Here is a 19572-nt window from a genome sequence, read left to right as displayed (position 1 = left end):
TTAACTGCTGTCATTTTTATTACATTAACATTAGCTCATGTTTCTTCAATAGTCAGTTATTAAAATAACTCCTTCTGCAAAATGCCAGGCTATTCTAGCTGCTAGGGATATAGCAGTAAACAAACAGACAAAATATCTGCCTTCTGTAGATTACATTCTAATGGGGAGGGAGAAGAGATGGTAAACAAATACATATATAGCAGGTGATAAGTGCTCTGAAGAAAAATAAATAAGGTAAAATGTACAGAAAGTAGCTGGGGATGCTGTTTTAAATAGGGTGGGGAAAGGGCCTCACTGATAAGGTGGTCTGTGATCAGAGACCTAAAGGATATTATGGGGGCATGCCCTCCAGATATCTGGGGGAAGAGTTTTCCAGAGATAACAGCAATTCAAAGGCCTGCAGACACGAGGTGCTGGTCCGTGTGGTTAGAGTCAAGCGAGTGAGAGAAAGTAGAAGGAGATGAGGCCATGGGCTAGCGGGGGCCTGAAACATGCAAGACGTTATAGGATTTTTACTCTGAGTGACATGGGGAGCCAGTAGCCGTAGAGCTGGCAACGTGGCACGGTGATTATGGAGCTAGACTGCCTAGGTTAGAATCCTGGCTTCACTAGTAATTGTGAGAACCTTGGCAAATAATAACTCTCTGGTCTCATTTTCTTTATCTGCAAAGATGGGATAATAATAGAGTTGTTCTGAGGATTAAGTGAAGTAACATTTGTAAAGTGATTAGAAAAGTACCTGGCTTGTAGTAGGCACTATGTACATGTCTATTAAATAATTGAAAAGCTTTGAGCAGAACAGTATCATTTTACTTAATGTTTTAAGATGATGACTCTGGCTGCTGTATTGAGAATAAACTAGGTGTGGACAAGAGTGGAAGGTAGGAAATCGGATAGGAGGCCAATGTGATTATATAAAAAGTGATGGTGGCTTGCATTAGGATGGTAAGCCTGGAATTGGTGAGAAGGGGCTGGAGTCCTAATATAATTTGAAGGTATTGCTGACTGGATATGTCATTCAGTTGGATGTGGAATGTGAGATAAAAGGAGCTATTCAGAGTAACTCCACGGAGTTTCAGCCTGAGTACCTGGAAGAATGGAGCTTTTGCTGAGACATGGAAAACTGCATGAGGAGCACGTTTATGATGGAGAAATTAGAGTTCTGGTATGGATATTTTAAGTTTGAAATGTCTAGTGAATATTCAGATGGAGAGTTTGAGTAGGCAGTTAGATATATAAGTTGGGATTTGGGGGGAGAGCCTGGATTTGCTCTAAATTTGGGAGTTGTCATACAGATGGTATTTAAAGTCACGAGACTGGATAAGATTACATAAAGTTGAGGGTGGGTAGAGAAGAGGAGTGGTCTGAGGACTGAAACCAGAGCCTTTTAAAGGTGAGAGGCCAGGGAGATGAGAATCTAGATGTGTCGGGACCTAAAAGGAGAGGCCAGAGAAGTATGAGGAAAATCAAGAGAGATTGTGGTGACTTGAAGCCAAGTGAAGAAAGTGTTTGAAGGAGGAGGAAACAGTTCTCAAATATTGTTGAGTGGCGTTAAAGATGAGGATTAAACATTGACTTGGCAGTGTGGAGATACTTGGTCAGTAGGGTCATCAGTTTCAGTGGAGTGGTAGAGAGTAGAGCCTGTCTATAGTAAAACAAAATGGCAAGGGGGAACTGTAGTCAGCCAGCAGAGACAATGCTTTCAAAGCGCTTTGCTGAAAAGAGAGGCAGAAAAATGGGACAGTGTATAGAAAGAATTATAGATTCTGCTCTTAATAGATGTGTGATCTTGAAATTAGCAAATTTGCTCATCTTCCTGTGCCTCAGTTACCTCATTTGCAAAATGACTCTGTGGGTCAGGAGTCTTGGCAGGGCTTAATTGGGTCTCCTGCTTCAGAGTCTCTCCCAGGTTACAGGCAAGGTGTCAGCCAGGGCTGGAGTCTCATCTGAAGTAGTAACTGTGGAGAGATTGTTTCCGAGTTTTTCTCTGGTTGGCAGAATTCAGATCCTCCAAGGTTATTGGTCCGAGCATTTATGTTTCCTGCCTGCCTGTTGGCTGGAGCCTCTCCTTAGTTTTTTGCCACCTGGGCCTCTCCAGCTTGGCAACTTACTTCATCAAAGTGTGCAGACTAAAAAAACAAGGAGAGAAGCCACACAGAAGTCACCATCTTATGTAACCTAATCACAGAAGTAATATCCCATGTAGAGAAAAATGAATCCTCTTGCACTGTTGGTGGGAGTGGCCACTTTGCAAAACAGTATGGAGGTTTCTCAAAAAGTTAAAAGTAGAACTACCCTATGACCCAGTAGTCATGCTACTGGGTATTTACCCAAACAATACAAAAACACTATTCAGAGGGATACATGCACCCCTTTGGTTACGGCAGCATTATTTATAATAGCCAAGATATGGAAGCAACCCAAGTGTCTATTGATTGATGAATGGGTAAAGATGTAGTATTTATATACACAATTCAATATTATTCAGCTATAAAAAAAGAATGAAATTTTGCCATATGCAATGAGTGACATGGATGGAGCTAGAGAGTATAATACTAAGTGAAACAAATCAGTCAGAGAAAGACAAATACCCTATGATTTCAGTCTATGTGGAATTAAGAAACAAAACAAATGAGCAAATGGTGGGGGGGGGGTGGAGAGATAAACCAAGAAACAGACTCTTAACTATAGAGAATAAACTGATGGTTACCCAGAGGGGAGGTGAGTTGGAGATAGAGGTGATGGGGATTAAGAAGTGCACTTGTTTTGATGAGTCACTGGGTGACTCTTGATCTCAGGGTTGTGAGTTCAGGTCCCATACCGGGTGTGGAGCCTACTTAAAAAAAACAAAAATAGACATGAACAAATTTTGTAGCCAAAAAAATAAAAATGAATGGAAACAATTAATTAAATAAAAGAATAAAGGTATCCTAGCCAAAGGGGAAGGGGAGTAACATCCCATCACCTTTGCTATATTGTATTGATTAGAAACAAGTCACAGGACCCCTTATCACTCAACAAGAGGTGATTACACAATGGTGTGAAGGTCAGGAAGTGAGTATCATTGGGGGACATCTTAAGAGTGTTCCTGCCACATGTGGTAAGCACTCTAGTGTCAACGGTCATCGTCGTCGTCATCATTCTGATGGGGGGATGATTAGAGGAGAGAGGAAAGAGAGGGTAGAATTGAAGGAAAGATGTCCTTGATCAGACTACAGGGGAAGAAATTCAGGGCACAAGTGGAGGGATTGGCCATTGTTCATGTATTGTTTTTAGAGGGGAAGTCAGGATAAACGGCTCCTGCTTTGGCTACCTGGTAGATTTAGAGGTGCTCTGGATCCTCTTTCCCAGTTGGTAGAGGAAGTCAGGTTATCAGCACAGAGGGAGAAGGAAGGGAGAGGTGTTGTGGGTTTAAGAGTGAAGAGAACCTGTGACTCATCTGCGGTGGGAGAGTGAACTGACTAGGCAGATGGAGTTATTAAATTGCCAAGCATCTTGAAGGGCTAACTTGATGTTAGTGGCCATATATTTCAAGTGAGACTATTTGGCATCACTGTGTTTTTTTTCCAGTTGCTCAGGTGCAGTGTGGAGAAGTAACACAAATCAAATCAATAAATTAATTAATAAAATAAGTAGCAGATAGATTGGCTTTAATGAGGATTAAGTTTCTGCCAGGCCAGTATGATGGAGGAGATAGGGGCAAGGAAATGATTGTAATGATGGGCTGTAAGTCCTTTAGGGAGCGAAGACGGGACATAGGCAGCTGAGGAACAGTGTTTAGAGTCAGTGATTTGAAGGGATGAAAGAACTGTTGAAGTACTGAGGAGAGAGCCAGGAAGATAGGAGATAGTGATTAGAGTGATTGCTTGAAATACAGATTGTGGAAGGGACACTATTACGGTCAGGGAGGAGGTCTTATGGCATCTATATATGTAGAGGGCTCATTTGAACCAGGAACTTGGAATATGATGGAGAAAAGACACCAGCTTTCTCCTATGGACTTTATTAAAGAATATGGCTAGTCTTCGATAAATTTTGGTGTAAAGAATGCATTCATAATTGAAGAAGTACCATTAGGATCTTCTTTTGACCCTTTTGTTTCTGATTTTTTTCTACTGTATGTCCAAACAAAGCACTATAATTTGCTTGATAGTTAAGTGGTTCTCTTTGCAAATGAAATCTTGGTAAATAGAATTTTTTTTCCTTTCTTGTTTGGAAGCTCTGACTCAGTTATACATTGACGTTCGTGTTATCATTCCAAGATTACTGGGGGAAATAACAGTTGACACCTGACACTCATTGAGTACTTGCTTTGTGTGAGGTATTATGCTTCATGTGGTATCTCATTCCTCACAGCAGGCTAACCTTGAAGGTGTGTACTGATTCCAGAGTTTAAATTACCTCTTAGAAGAAATAGTAATGATTCTAAAAAAAAAAAAAAAAAAAGGGGGGGCCGCCTGGGTGGCTCAGTTGGTTAGGTGTCCAACTTTGGCTCAGGTCAGGATGTTGCAGTCTGTGACTTCCAGCCCCACATCGGGCTCTGTTCTGACAGCTCAGAACCTGGAGCCTGCTTCAGATTCTGTCTCCCCACCCCCCGCCCCTCCCCCACTCCTGCTCTCTCAAAAATGGATAAATGTTAAAAAAAATTTTTTTTTAGAAATAGTAGTGATTCAGCATGTATTCTCTTAACCTTTTTGGGAATTAACCCCCCCTCCCTTTTTTTAAAATTATGTTTATTTATTTATTTTGAGAGGGCAAGAGCGAGCGCATGCATGTGAGCACAAGCAGGGGAAGGGCAGAGAGAAGGAGGGACAGAATCCCAAGCAGGTTCTGTGCTGTCAGTGAGTGCAAAGCCTGATTCAGGGCTTGAACTCACAAACCTCGAGATCATGACCTGAGCTGAAACCAAGAGTCAGACACTTAACCAACTGAGCCACACAGGTCCCTGGGAGTTAAATATATATCTAGTTACAAATAGATGCTGGATCCAGACTGCCTGGGTTTGAATCCTGACTCCATCATTTACTAATTATATAACCTTGGCTAATTTATATAATCCCTGGGTGTCCCAGGTTCATACTCTGTGAAATGAGGGTAATTAACAGTACCTACCTTATAGAGACATGAGGATTAAATGTGTAAAGGTATGGAAAATGCTTATAACAGTGTCAGGAAAGTAGTAAGTATTATATAAATGTTAGTCGTGATATTTAATCATTTATTTCAGCAGATCCTTTATCTTTGGTCAGAGTTATAGTCTTAAGCACAATAAAATTTGATTTTTGAACTCATCTTGAACTTGGTGGTATCTCTGAATAATATCATGTTAGAGTGTTATGCCCCTCTGAGAAACATTTTCTGGTAGCCTTTCTCATGTCTGAACTTTAGGACTTACTTGGGAACATAAGTTAGCACTTTGTTTTGTTAAGTTTTTTGACTAGCTTTAGTTTTGTGTCACCAGCTTGACTGACTTCAAGCTCTTTGAGAATTAAGATGATTTCTTAGTATCCCTTATAGTGCAAAATGTATGAGAGTGTGATACTTAATGATCAGTTATTACAAGCAGAAAGTAACATAGAAACATATCATTTTATGTTTAAGAAGTTTGTTAGCATATAAAACATAGTCTTATTAGTGTTTTATTTATTTTTGTAGGTTCCTAAATATTTGTCCCAGCAATGGGCTAAAGCCCCTGGAAGAGGTGAAGTTGGGAAACTGCGGATTGCTAAGTAAGTTATTTATTTTTGACATCTTAAAACGCTGGTTTTTGAAATTTTTATAAATGCTTTTACAAGTCATAACAGTTCTTTTTCAGATGGGGAATTTACCTGGAAAATGAGAATGAGCACATCAAGGATTGTCAAGAGATGGTTAGGTGCGCTGTGAGGAGTTGTGTGTGCACATGTGTATTTGTGTGCATGTGTATAGATGTGTGTGCACGCACACACACACACCCCTCTCTAGTGATAGGTGTAAATATAAAGTCAGATTTATTGGTAAAACTTACTGGCAGTGAAGCAGCAGAGTATGTAGTTCCCTCATCCCTCCATCTTCTCCACATCTTGTGAAGATGGATGCTTGGGTTGGGCATAACTAGATGTACCCAGTAAGTGCTTCAGTAGAAAGACTTTGCCATGGTGTCACCATGTCTATCTATAGAGGTATTGGAAGAGGGTAGGGAACACCTGGAAAACAATGTAAAGGTTTAGTTTCCTGATTAAAGAAATGACCTTGTTAGAAAGGGAAGCCTCTTTCAAAGCTCAGCTGGTGTCAGCCAGAGGCCTTGCATTCCACTCTGTTCATTCAATCTTAACCCTAATCAGATTTTCCTGCCTACTACTCCATTGGAAGAGCTCTAGTTGGTCTCCAGTGCCTTCCTTTTAGTTAGTTAGTTAGTTAGTTAGTTTAGTTAGTTTTTGCTTCACTACAAATCACCCCCAAATTTAGTGGCCTAGAACAAAAACCTTATTATTTGCTTATAATTCTGTGGAGCATTTCTGTTTGGGACTGACCTGGCCTTCCTGGCTAGAATGGCTTCACTCATGTGTCTAGTGGTTGGCTTGCTCTCAGCTGGGACAGTGGCCGTGTGTGTTTTATCTGCAGCATGCTCATTCACATGATGGTGAAAACTCCTAGAACAAAAGAGAGAGAAGTCCCAATACACAAGCACTTAGCAAACCTGTGTTTGCATCATGTTTGCCAGAGTCCTCAGGATGCAACTCATAGCCAAGCCCAGGTTCATGGGGAGAGCAATACAGTCTACCTCCTGGTGGGGGTCACTGCGAAGGATTTGTAGTCCTTTTTTGCAATCTGGCACATCTATCTTCCGAAATCTAAGAGTCACCTGTCAGCCTTCTTAATTGTCCTTCAACAGAATTTTGACATAGTGATTATTCCAATCCTCCAACCCTTTTTTTCATTTCACTTCTGGGACACCACTCCTGATTGTCGTCCATAGGGGACTGTTCCTTCTCAGTCTAATGCTGGCTTCTCTTCATCTTCTCAATCTCTAAATGTTATTTGACCCCAGGGTTTTCTTTCTAGTTTTTTTTTTTCTTCCTTACCTTTGTTCTGACAGATCTTTTAACCCTTCATTTTGTTTTAACAAGATGTTGATTGGAAACAGGCATGGTTTTATATCCAAAGTTCTAAAGTTAGGTAAGGACAAGTAATATCTTATTTTCTCAAGAGATGGTTACACATTTAATAGCAGAACGAGGGGCACCTGGGTGGCGCAGTCGGTTAAGCGTCCGACTTCAGCCAGGTCACGATCTCGCAGTCCGTGAGTTCGAGCCCCGCGTCGGGCTCTGGGCTGATGGCTCGGAGCCTGGAGCCTGTTTCCGATTCTGTGTCTCCCTCTCTCTCTGCCCCTCCCCCGTTCATGCTCTGCCTCTCTCTGTCCCAAAAATAAATAAACGTTGAAAAAAAAAAATTAAAAAAAAAATTAAAAAAAAAAATAGCAGAACGAGGCTTGAATTCAGGCCTTGAATTGTAAGAAAACTCCAGTAGGTTTCTGTTGTGGCTCTGTCACTTACTATCAGTGCGATTGTACAGGCCACTTAATCTTTTGAGTTTAGGTTCCTTATGCCTAAAGTTGCCTGTTTTGCAAGGCTTTTTTATGAATCCAGTGAGATAGTATGGAAATAGTTGTCATTTATTTGCATATATAACTAGAAAATTAACATATTTCTGGAAAGTTGTAGATAAATAACATTTTTTGGTGAGTTATCATACTTTTATTGAAAGTATAAGGGAATGCAGACTTTGCATACTTTTAATTGAAATCTGGGGTGATCTTTTTTCTTTTTCAACATGGAATCCCTTGTAACGCAGATAATTACCTACTATTTCAGTTGTGGACTTCAGAATTTCTTATAATTGGCTTTACTGAAAATGGGAGCCACTATCAAGATTAAATCTCAGCAATATGTCACTGAAGAAAGGCAGACTACAGGAAAATGTATTTTAATGGTGAACCATGTTGTTTTATGTAATAACTATACTAGAGCTCAAGACCTGGGTTCTAGTCCTTACTGGCTATTGATAATTATTTGGCCTTAGCTATCTAAACCGTAGCTTTTTTGTTTGTAAAATATGGATAATAATGCCTTACCAACCCATAGAGTGTTTTTGAGCAAAAACAGCTTAGGGTTTGTTAAAATGTTTTGTAAACTCAAATGTTGTCCTTTTTCTGCCGTGAATATTGTGTTCCTCAAAACCTCTGTGGGAAGAAAATACCTGGTTGAAGAATGTACATTTTTTTTGGGGGGGGGGTGCAGGGAAGAAGGGACTAGTATGGGAAATGGGATAAAAGCTGAGGTTCAGGAAACCTCTGCGAGCTCTTTGCTCCCTGAAGTAAAGGCAGCATGCTAAATCAGCAACGGTGGGTATGTTGCAGTTTTATCAACCTTTGCTGGGGAGAAAATTTCATGGTGCGGTTGTTCATTCATTCCTTAATTTAAAGCAGACAGTTTACACAGTTGCATCTAGTATAGGGTGGCCATACCCCTGGGTTTGCCTGGAATAGTCCCAGTTTACATGTTTTCCCTATGCAGTTACTAAGTGTCCCCGCTTTCACTCTCTTGAGTATCCTGGTCTTGACAATAAACTCTTTGCTTTTAATGTTATCAGGTGTGCATGTATTTTTTTATGTTAGCTAAAGGACCTGGCAGATCATCTACCTAACATGAAATATAATCAGTCTTGTCTTATAGAGCTAAATCCTTTTAATGATAAGAACAGCTTTATGGTAATTACTAACATTGCTATAGAAATGCTTAAAAACAGCTTGTTCCATGGTAGGTCTCCTGGCTGTCTGTCTTGTTTGTGCTATTAATTCTCTTAGTTTTCATTCCTTATACTGAGTTACTAAATTCACTATTAAATGTAGGGTGATGAGGAATGGCTTTGCAGTGCCTGTGACTAGGTTCTCAGGATTTTAATTGGTTTAAAGTAGATATGAGTCATAGGGTTATGTGGCTATAAACAAAAGGCTCCCTTAGTAGATGTTTGTTGTTTAGGATGAAGTGGGATGATAATCTCACTCTTCTCTTTGCCACTTAGCATATGGTGCAAATATTAAGTTCAGTTCTAGTGCTGTACTTAGAGACATGGACAGATAAGTTCCTTTAGTAGAGTGAGACAAGGACAAAGAAAAAACTAAAAAACTCAGTGCCCTTTGAGGAATATTTGAAGGTACTATGGCTGTTGAGAGAAGATTTAAGGCAGACCAGGTGAAACCATCTTCAAATATTTTTAAGGCTAGGAGATACATAGTCAAGTATGGATTCTTAGAGGAAGACTAACCAGTTTATGGATGATCTGTGTGACAAAAAAAAAAAAAAAGTATATTTGGGTAGAGCAGGAAAACAAGGTTTTAAAGAGCCAGTGTGACATAGTGGCTATGAGTATGGACTCAGGAGTCATTCAGCTCTGGGCTTTATCTAGACCTTGTTAACTTACTAGCTGTGTGACTTTCGGTAAGTTGCTTACCCTCTCTGTTTCCTCATCTATTAAAAGGTTGTGGTATTAATTCTTCAGGGGTTCAATGCATGTAAAATAGCCAGTAGTGTTTACCTACTGTTGTGCCACATACTGCATAGTACAGACTCTGTGTTGTGTATGATGTGTGGGTAGGGACCTCCCTTCCCCGGCACATCTCCCAAAGGTAAGCAGCAGCAGTTTGCAGTGCCTTAGATAGGCCAGAAGCCAGGAAGGTCTGTGTGGTGCGGTTGTTCATTCCAGCAGAGACAGGGCTGTGGAGTAGAGGAATTGGGAGAGGCAGAGGACGGGGAGAAGATATGCAGGTGGGAGTGCAGCTCTCCCCAAATTGGTTCCGTTTACACCTGAAAACAGGAGAATCCAGCCTGTTGTAACAGCTGGTGACATTTGGGCCATTTCTCTTAGGCAGTTTATGCAATGTTTCTAAAGCATTGCACTTGGATTATTTTTATACCTTTGGACGTGTGATGTGTACTGCGTTTCAGTTAGCTTACGGTTTTACTTTAGGTTAAGTTTTATTTGTTTTTTTTTAATTTAAAAACTTTTTTTAATGTTTATTTTTGATAGAGAGAGAGGGAGAGGGAGTGTGAGTGGTGCAGGGGCAAAGAGAGAGGGAGACAGAATCTGAAGCAGGCTCCAGGCTCTTGAGTTCTAGCTTTATTTCTAAACACATTTAACAGGGTCATATGGGGGCCCACTAATAAAAAATATGTGGACAAAAAAATCAATGAGATAGAATTTTCCTGTTATAAAATTGACTAAATTTAGAAACCCTTACTGTTGATAGGAGTTTAAATAGGTGCAAACTTTCTGAAGGCCAGCCTGGCAACATATATATGTGTACACATACATATATGACACACTCACATGTATTCACACACACATTACTGCCCAGAACAAAGTAGAATAATAATCCTGCTGTTTTCTCTGCCAGTTAGCTACAGTGCCAACAGTTCAGTTCTTGGTGCTGCCCTTATAGAAAGACATGGACAAACTCATCCAGCAGTGTGGGACTGGGATAATGAGAAGGCTAGAAATATTAATAATAAAATATTCATGCTCTTGACCCAGCATTTTCATGGCACTTAGCTTCTAAAAGAAATGTTAGTGATGCAGAGATTGAGGATATTCATTTCATCATTGTTATAGAGAAAAATTAGTAACATTCTCAAATTCTGTAGCAAGGAATTAATGAAGTAAACTGGGGACATTTTGAAATTATTTAATACTTTTTTTAATTTAAAAACTTTTTATTTAAAAAAAATTTTTTAGGGGCGCCTGGGTGGCGCAGTCGGTTAAGCGTCCGACTTCAGCTCAGGTCACGATCTCGCGGTCCGTGAGTTCGAGCCCCGCGTCGGGCTCTGGGCTGATGGCTCAGAGCCTGGAGCCTGTTTCCGAATCTGTGTCTCCCTCTCTCTCTGCCCCTCCCCCATTCGTGCTCTGTCTCTCTCTGTCCCAAAAATAAATAAACGTTGAAAAAAAAAATTTAAAAAAAAAAAAAATAAATAAAATAAAATAAAAAAAATTTTTTAATGTTCATTTATTTTTATTTAAAAAAATTTTTTAATGTTTGTTTATTTTTGAGACAGAGAGAGAGTGCAAGTGGGGGAGGGGCAGAGAGAGGGAGACACAGAATCTGAAACAGGCTTCAGGCTCTGAGCTGTCAGCACAGAGCCCGACGCGGGGCTTGAACCCACGGACCGCGAGATCATGAGCTGAGCTGAAGTTGGACACTCAACCGATGGAGCCACCCAGTCGCCCCTAATGTTTATTTATTTTTGAGAGCGGGACACAGAGTGTGAGTGCGGGAGGGTCAGAGAGACAGGGAGACAGAATCTGAAGCAGGCTCCAGGCTCTGGGCCGGCCACACAGACACCAACGCGGAGCTTGAACTCACAAACGGTGAGATCAGACCTGAGCCGAAGTCGGATGCTTAACCGACTGAGCCACCGCCCCCAAAAACTTTTTCATTAAAAAAATATTTATTTTAATTTTTAAGTAGGCCTATGCCCGGTGTGGGTCTTGGACTCATGACCCCGAGATCAAGAGTCCTGTATGTTCCACCGACTGAGCCAGCCAGGCACCCCAGTATTTTCATTTTAAAACAATGTCAAGCTACAGAAAAGTTAGTTAGAAGAACAGTATAAAGAACTTTTGTGGTTCTTTGGTGACTACAAAAAGGACATTCTCCTACAACAATCACAGCACACCCCTCCAAATCAGTAGGTTAACATCATATGGTACTGCCTAATCCTTAGACTTTATTCAGGGTTTGCCACTTATCTCCAGACTGTTTTATAGCAAAAGGATCCAGTCCACAACGTTGAATTACATTCTGTTGTCCGTTCTCTCAGTTTCCTTAAATCTAGAACATTTGGAAGTCTTTGATTGACTTGTATACTGTATAAGTGTCAACATGCTTGATGTTTACAAGGCTGTTATTTTATGTAATTTGAGTTTGATGTTTCTTCATGATTAGATTGGGGTTGTATACCAGGTGAAACTGGGTTCTTACTGTATTTTAGCAAGGTTTATGTGTTTTCATTTTGTCCCATTACTGGTAGTGGTAACTTTGATCACTTGATTAAGGAGCGTCTTCTATGCTTTTTCACTGTAAGTTTACTCTTTTCCCTTTTATAATTAATATTCTGTGAGGTGGTACTTGGAGACTATGTATATATTCCATGTCTTTTTTTTTAATGTTTATTTATTTTTGAGAGAGAGAGACAGAGTGCAAGTGGGAGAGGGGCAGAGAGAGAGAGAGAGAGAGAGAGAGAGAGAGAGAGAATGAGAGAGACAGACAGAGTAGAATCCAAAGCAGGCTTCAGGCTCCAAGCTGTCAGCACAGAGCCCGATGTGGGGCTTGAACTCACAGACTGCAAGATCATGACCTGAGCCAAAGTTGGACACCTAACCAACTGAGCCACCCAGGCGCCCCTATGTATTCCTTTCTCATCAGATTTTCCACTTTATTAATTTAGCTATGTTAGTGTGAACTCATGGATTCCAGTTTTAGTCAGTGAGTCACAGTTTGTTACTATCATCATTTATTCTCATGTTCAAATTGTCCAAAATGCAGCCACTGGAAGCTCCTCCTAGCCCGGTTCCCATGTCCCTTTGTACAGGTGCAGTTCAGTAGTGCAGCCCCATGGCCTTTTGGCATGTCTTCATCATTCTTTGAGCACTTACGTTTTGTCATAGAAAAATGGTTTTGGACTCACCTTGCGTATTTCTGTCAGAGCCTGGAGTCAGGCATTTCTCCATGGAGTCCTAGTTCTTCTTCTTCTTCTTTAATGTTTATTTATTTATTTTGAGGGGTGGGAGGCGGGGAAAGAGGGAGAGAGGGAGAATGAGAATATCCCAAGCAGGCTCCACGCTGTCAGCACAGAACCTGACTTGGGGCTCCATCTCATGAACTGTGAGATCATGACCTGAGTGGAAATCGAGAGTCAGATGCTTAACCCACTGAGCCACCCAGGCACCCCCCCACACCCCTTTATTTCCTGACCCTGCTAGGTTCTGACACACTTCTTGTTGAAGCATTCCTCTATAGGGATGCCTTCCTTACCCTCCTGGGCGCTGACACCTCGCCCCAGGCTATCCCCTCAGCCCCAGGCACTTGCTTTCCATCCCATTCGGGTTATGCTGCCTCTTCTCAACCCAGTCTTCAGATACCCACCTTCCTTGGCTCCATCTAATGGTTTTTGAGCTGGCTTTTCAAGAAGGGAATGTATGAATAGGAATTAAAACAAAACCAACAAAAAATCCTGGAGCACAGTTAAAGACTTGGTATTATTTGGTTGATTTTTTTAACCTTCAAAAAGGGGGTGTTTTATTGGCTGTCAGTAATTAGTGAAAAGTCTCCTCCCATTGATGTCAAATCTGAGAAGTATTTAAAAAGTGTAAGAAAAAGACAATTTTCTAGAAAGGCCGGAGGAACTGGATTGGAGTGTGAAGAAATAGTGGCGGGGTATTGAGAAGTGGACTCAGAGTGATGAAGGACTGACTGCACAGCATTGTGAGGCATTCAGTGAAAGGGTGGGCTACATGTTCACTGCGTTCATTTCTGAGGATATTACCGTGTTTTACAGTAGTTGATGTTTATAATTTTAACCACAGGTTATCATGAAAAAGATATATTTTATTGGTAATATTGAATGACAAAAGGTGTATACTTCATACATTTATATGCCAAGAGAAAATATCTAATCCTTTAAAAATAAGTCTTAAGTCTTTTTTATTCTAGAAAATTAACTCATCCAGAGTTCATCAATCTCTTATCATTCCAGCCAAGATGATGTTATAAATAAATATATGAAAATAAAATTGTCATCCCCTGTTGTGTTCTCTAATTGCATCTGGGTGATTTTCTATCCCCCAGACTGGAAATGTCAGCATGATCTTTAATCAGTCCTTATCCCCTTGCTGCCTACTTCCAATCATTTCTTCTTCTGTCAGTTCTGACAGCTCAGATATCCTGCCACACACTCCTCCTCTTTGCATTCTGCCATTGCCTGGTTAAAGCCTTCATTACTTTTTTGTGAGTTTTTGCATTAACCTCAATTCAATTCAGTAAACATTCTGCAAGTGCTTTCCCTGCATCTTTGCCTTTATTTTGATTGCGGCACCTCTGTCTGAAAGGTTAGCTTAATTAAATGTCCCTAGAAGCCAGGTCCAGGAGTAATGGGGAAGGGACTGCAATGAATTCATTGCCTGTCTGTGCATGTCAAAGGGATTATTGTCATACTGAATTGAGGGGTGGGTGAGGGCACTATCGATGCCAAATCTTCCAGTCTTTTGAGAGGAGCTGCAAATGTATATTTTTACATGAAATCTTAGAATTTTTTTACTTCTCTTTTAGGTGCTTCCCAACAAAAGGGTGATCAACATTGCATTTTAATATGTGAAAGACTCTGAGGAGTCCTGCAGTAAACAAATCTGTTTAAGATTCTGGATTCCTTAGTCTGGCCCAAGAGGCTCTTTACCACTTGACTCAAGCCTACCATTCACTGATGTTAGAAAGAATGTGCTAGATCTTCTCACTTCTGTGTTTAATTGGATTACTCTCTTAACCTGGAATGCCTCTGTGTTGTTGACCTCATCTCTCATTTAATTTGTCTTTTGCTAGCTTTCTCATCTGCATTTTCCTGACAGCACGTTGTACCTGTCATAAAGTTATTATCCTGTTTATGGTGTTCATGGATCGAATCGTTTTGCATTAAACTAGGACCTTTGAGGACAAAGACCTGTATTCATACTGTATACCATACACTTGGCACAATGCCTAATGTTTGTAGACACTTCATCACAGAATGAGTGGTTGAGCCTCTGAGTGAAGGCAGGTTGGAACTCAGTCTGGTGTTAGGGAGAAACAGTAGTTTTCTAACTGGTCTTCATATCCATTTTATATATATTTTCTGGTGCAAGTTTCTAGGAGCATATTTTATACTGTATTCTTTTGTTCATGCAATACATGTGGCTCTCCATTGCCTAAGGAATAAAGTCCATGCTCTGCACTGTGATATTCAAGATACTCTGTGGTCTAGCCTCAGTTCTCCTTTATAGTTCATCTCCCACTATTCCTTAGTTTGTACTCTCCGAGCCAAATGTGACTACATTTTCATGATCAGACTCTTTGTGGCTTTGCTCAGCTGATACGTCTGATACTATTTTCCTGTCTCAGCCTGTTGAAATCCCAGTACCCTTCAAGACTTAGCTCAGGCTTTCTCTTTTGTTAAGCCATTCCTCAACTCCTAGAATGGAAGAAATGGTCTCCTATCTGATCCTGGCACATTGGGATTCTCTTAAACATTAATTAAAATTTATCTCTTGTAGTTATGGATATAGCTTTTATATCTTCTGGCTGGGAAGAGATATTACATCCAGTACTTTGCTTAGAGTAGATATTTAATACATGGTTTTTAAAATTAGACTATTATATAGTATGCAGAAATAAAGGTAACAGTAACAAGATCATTACTTGGATAAACTGTTATTAGGACAGGTTGCAATAGTGTTAAGTGATATAAACTTATAACATGTACACAGGGGATTAATGTGGTTTTTATTTTTACCAAATGATTACAAGTAGGTTAGTTGAGGAGAGCCAAGGGTAAATATTAGTTGATCTATGTAAATGCTATATTTTATGTAAATATGAAATAGTGTTATTTCTTTTAGTTCTTAACATACATTTGAAGAAAACATGAAATCTAAGTAAAATTCTTTCCTTTCTTTTAGGAATCAAGGAAGGACTGAGGTAAGATTATTTCTATGAATATTTTATTGAAAACGTGAGATTATTTTACCATGTATTAGTAATAAAGAGAAGGTGGTGTTTGCATTCTGGAAAACTACATCAAAACACTGGCTGATGGTGAGGAACACGTAACAGTATAAATGTCACTTTTGTGTGAATGAATGGACTCCTTTCTAGTCGTTCATTCTTAGCATTTTTCTGCTTTGACCCAAAATATCCCTTCACTGGGTACTATGAGGCTTATTCTTGCTTCAGTATTACTCGAATATTATTTCAGTGTGGCAAAGGCATTTGGTCTGGATTTTTCAGGGCTTTAGGTTTTGACCCATTAAGTCCAGGACATAATTGTGGTACCTATCACATACTAGAGAAGTATTTAATAAATGCTTTATGGCCTTTCCTTTGTGGTTGGGAGATTAGTATTTTATGTTTATAAATCCCTTTGATATAAAATGTGAGGTTCCTTTGGGGAGAGCTGGTATGTAGTAAAAATCCTTGTGAAAAAACGTCTACTACGTCTTTTTTATTCTAAACCTCAATATTGAATTGCCTTTGTAAGTATTTATTTGTATTTGTTAAAGTATTCAAAAATAAAACAGCACCATGTACTCCTACAGCAGTCATTAAGACCTAAAAAAGAAATACATCCCCTGCTTATGGGAATGTTTAAGCTTTCTAGTAATAGCTCACTTTTTCCCCCTTTAAGTACAGTCACCTTTTAAATACTCTTGTAATACTCATTCATTAAGCAAATACTGTTTTCCTTCTATGTGCCAGGCCCTTTGCTATATATTTATTTATATTATATATTTAAGTATATACATTTGTAAGGATATAAATGTAAGAAGATAAAATCCCTTGACTTCAGAGACCGTAGGGAAAAAAATTTATTCCTGTTTTGGAGCTAGAGTTTCTTCAGCCATAAACCAGAGAAAAACATTTGAAAGCTGTCACCCATCTTTATAATGGTAGATTAGCCCCATTATTCTGACAAATGGGAATAGATTCTCTTTTTATGACTAAGTATTAAAGATTTTTTGATAAAGTTTTAGAAAAATGTTGAATAAAACTGAGGGCTGATGGGAGGTGGGAGGGAGGGGAGGGTGGGTGATGGGTATTGAGGAGGGCACCTGTTGGGATGAGCACTGGATGTTGTATGGAAACCAATTTGACAGTAAATTTCATATATTAAAAAAATAATAAAATAAAAGAAAAATGTTGAATAAAATGACTAGAAATTGAGGTTCATATTTTTAAAAAGGTATTTGATTTATAATCAGAATTTCTGTGAAAGATACTTTGAATACATAAGTCTGTTGTAATAAGCTTTTGTTAATGTGTCTGTTAGGTGTCATTTACTTTGAATGAGGATCTTGCAAATATTCACGATATTGGCGGAAAACCAGCTTCTGTCAGCACCCCTAGAGAACATCCATTTGTCTTACAAAGTGTTGGAGGACAGACATTAACAGTCTTTACTGAGAGCTCATCAGGTAAGTGGGAATAGAATTATTTAATGTGATTCCAGTACTTGTTATATAGATGCTGTGTCTCAAATTACACTTTAAGGTCATTATCAAGGCTGCTTTACCTGTTGTTCTGTCTACCTCTATTATTCATTTCATGCTATTTGTTTCTCTACTTTCCTGTGATTAATGAAATTTTGGCTGTTACTCGGAGGGTTTAATTTCCATTTGGGGCATGAAGAAATAGAACAAAGCAGATGGAAGAGTCTGGTGCATCAAGCTGTCTTCTAGGATGTTGAAGAAACAGTATTCTGAGTTTTGCCAAGATAAGGTCATACTTTCCTGTTTTGGTAAATTGATATTCAGCAACTATAAGTTGTGTTTAAAAAAATACTGCTTAATATTAGGGAATATTTTAGTCTGAATTTTTGCCTTTGTAGGTTTCAGTTCTAAGAGAGCTTTTTTAGTACTGAGATTTGAACTGTTTTTACTTGGTTTTGACACTCAAGAAGCTCTGTGTTAAGTACAGTTTGTAAATTTTGTGTGTTTACTCTGATATTCTACCAGTTCAGTAAATCAGGAGCAAGTGTTTCAGTTTGTGCATTAGAGAGGGAGATTTTTTGCAGCATATGTATATGTTTATTTTCATTGTTTCTTGATTTTTAACCTTCTCTGAATGTAGAATATTACTATTAATGTAGCAGGGCAACTCATTTTAATGGAGCTAATTTCCTATATCTAATTTAAAAAGTTTGTTAGTTGTGTAAGGAAAATGATTTGTGATTTTGTCATATCTGCATTAAACATTACAAAGAAGGCTATAAGAAATTATAGTATGTTAAGGATGTTACTGTTATAAAAAAAGAATATGTTCAGATAAATTTTTTGTGATGTCTTAGAATACCAGTAGCTATAAAAACTGATCTAAAAAATATTAGTATTTTCCCCCACTTTTAATGTAGAATGTAACACAGGGGTAAAATAACTTTTCTGCATGTGGTTTAGGGTAAAAGTTTTGTTTTATTGCATTATTCTGATGCTACAATAATATTGATACTATAATAATGTGTAGTATTATGGGAGGTAGAAAGTGTTAAATACTTGCATTTTCTCTTGGAGAGGATTCAGTCATTCAACAAATATTTATTGTATGCCATGCAGGGCATAGCACAGGTGCATCCAAGGAATCTGGTGTTTGTCTTGTGATTGATAGGATTTAATAATACCTATTGAACCTGTGGGTTTTTTCTACTTTTGTGTTGTCCCTGGAGTAGAAGAGGCATAGTACCAAGATCGTAAATAGGAGGCAGAACCGTGAAAAAGTTTGAGGTAGGAAAATTTTGAACTACTTTTGTAGAAAAAGGTATCCTATTTCAGCCTTTTTACATTTTACTAAATTGCTAATTTTTTCAACATGTGATTTATTACTTATATAAAAGACAGTGATTTAGCAGGCTCTGTGTTGACAGCTCAGAGCCTAGAGCCTGTTTGGATTCTGTGTCTCCCTCTCTCTCTCCCCCTACCCCGCTAGTGCTCTGTCTCTCTCAAAAATAAATAAAACATTAAAAAAAATGAAAGTTTTAAAAGACAGTGATTTAGAACTATAAGGTTTGTTATCCTCAAAATTTATCTTCCATTAAAAAAATTTTTTTTTAATGTTTATTTATTTTTGAGAGAGAGAGAGAGAGAGTAAGCATGTGCAGGCAGGGGAGGGGCAGAGAGAGAGGGAGACACAGAATTCGAAGCAGGCTCCAGGCTCCGAGCTGTCAGCACAGAGCCTTATGTGGGGCTCGAACTCACAAACTGCGAGATCATGACCTGAGCCGAAGTTGGACACTTAACCGACTGAGCCACCCAGGCACCCCTTTATCTTCCATTTTTAATCTCGTAAATTCTTTAGTTAGTATTGTTCTCTTTTTGAACATTTTGTGTTCACATTTCTGGTTACAGTGTACTCCAAAGTGAATATGGTATTATAAGGATTATCTTGGCAGGGATATGGAAGTGGATCAAGATTGTCATCCTTCTTCTGGAGTTTGGACAATATGTTCTTGCTTTGTAGAGCTGTGGTAATACAAATGCAAGTCTAAGTTGCTGCTAGATGCTGCACACTATAAGGAAACTTTTTTCTTATTAATAGCAGTCATTTCGGTTTAAGTCATTGTTCCTTGGTTCTCCTTGCACTTTTCTGGGCTTTGTTTTCCTTATTTGTGAAATGGGATAATAATCATTTATGTTTATGTATAAATAGGAATATATTTAAAACACAACAACACTCTACATAATAAATGGTCAGTGACTATTAACTTATTATTAGATTTTTTTTCTTTTCTTTTTTTTTTTTTT

The 19572-nt window shown here is 38.9% G+C and overlaps 1 protein-coding gene across 1 annotated transcript in view; it reads left to right on the top strand.

Moving 5' to 3' along the window:
- GTF2F2 (general transcription factor IIF subunit 2) overlaps positions 1-19572 on the top strand; it is a 155282-nt gene that overhangs the window by 8094 nt on the left and 127616 nt on the right. The window contains exons 2-4 of the mRNA XM_047079975.1: positions 5656-5729; positions 15742-15760; positions 17109-17253. Coding sequence (XP_046935931.1) covers positions 5656-5729; positions 15742-15760; positions 17109-17253 — 238 coding nt within the window. The remainder of the gene's footprint in view (positions 1-5655; positions 5730-15741; positions 15761-17108; positions 17254-19572) is intronic.

Source organism: Lynx rufus, unplaced genomic scaffold (genome assembly GCF_022079265.1).
Source record: "Lynx rufus isolate CCGP_SWC_20201006 ecotype Redwood Valley unplaced genomic scaffold, mLynRuf1.p SCAF_1, whole genome shotgun sequence".
In the NCBI taxonomy this organism is placed as follows: Eukaryota; Metazoa; Chordata; class Mammalia; order Carnivora; family Felidae; genus Lynx; species Lynx rufus.
The sequence above is the reverse complement of the archived record's forward strand: the minus strand, read 5'-3'. Positions and strand labels throughout refer to the sequence as shown.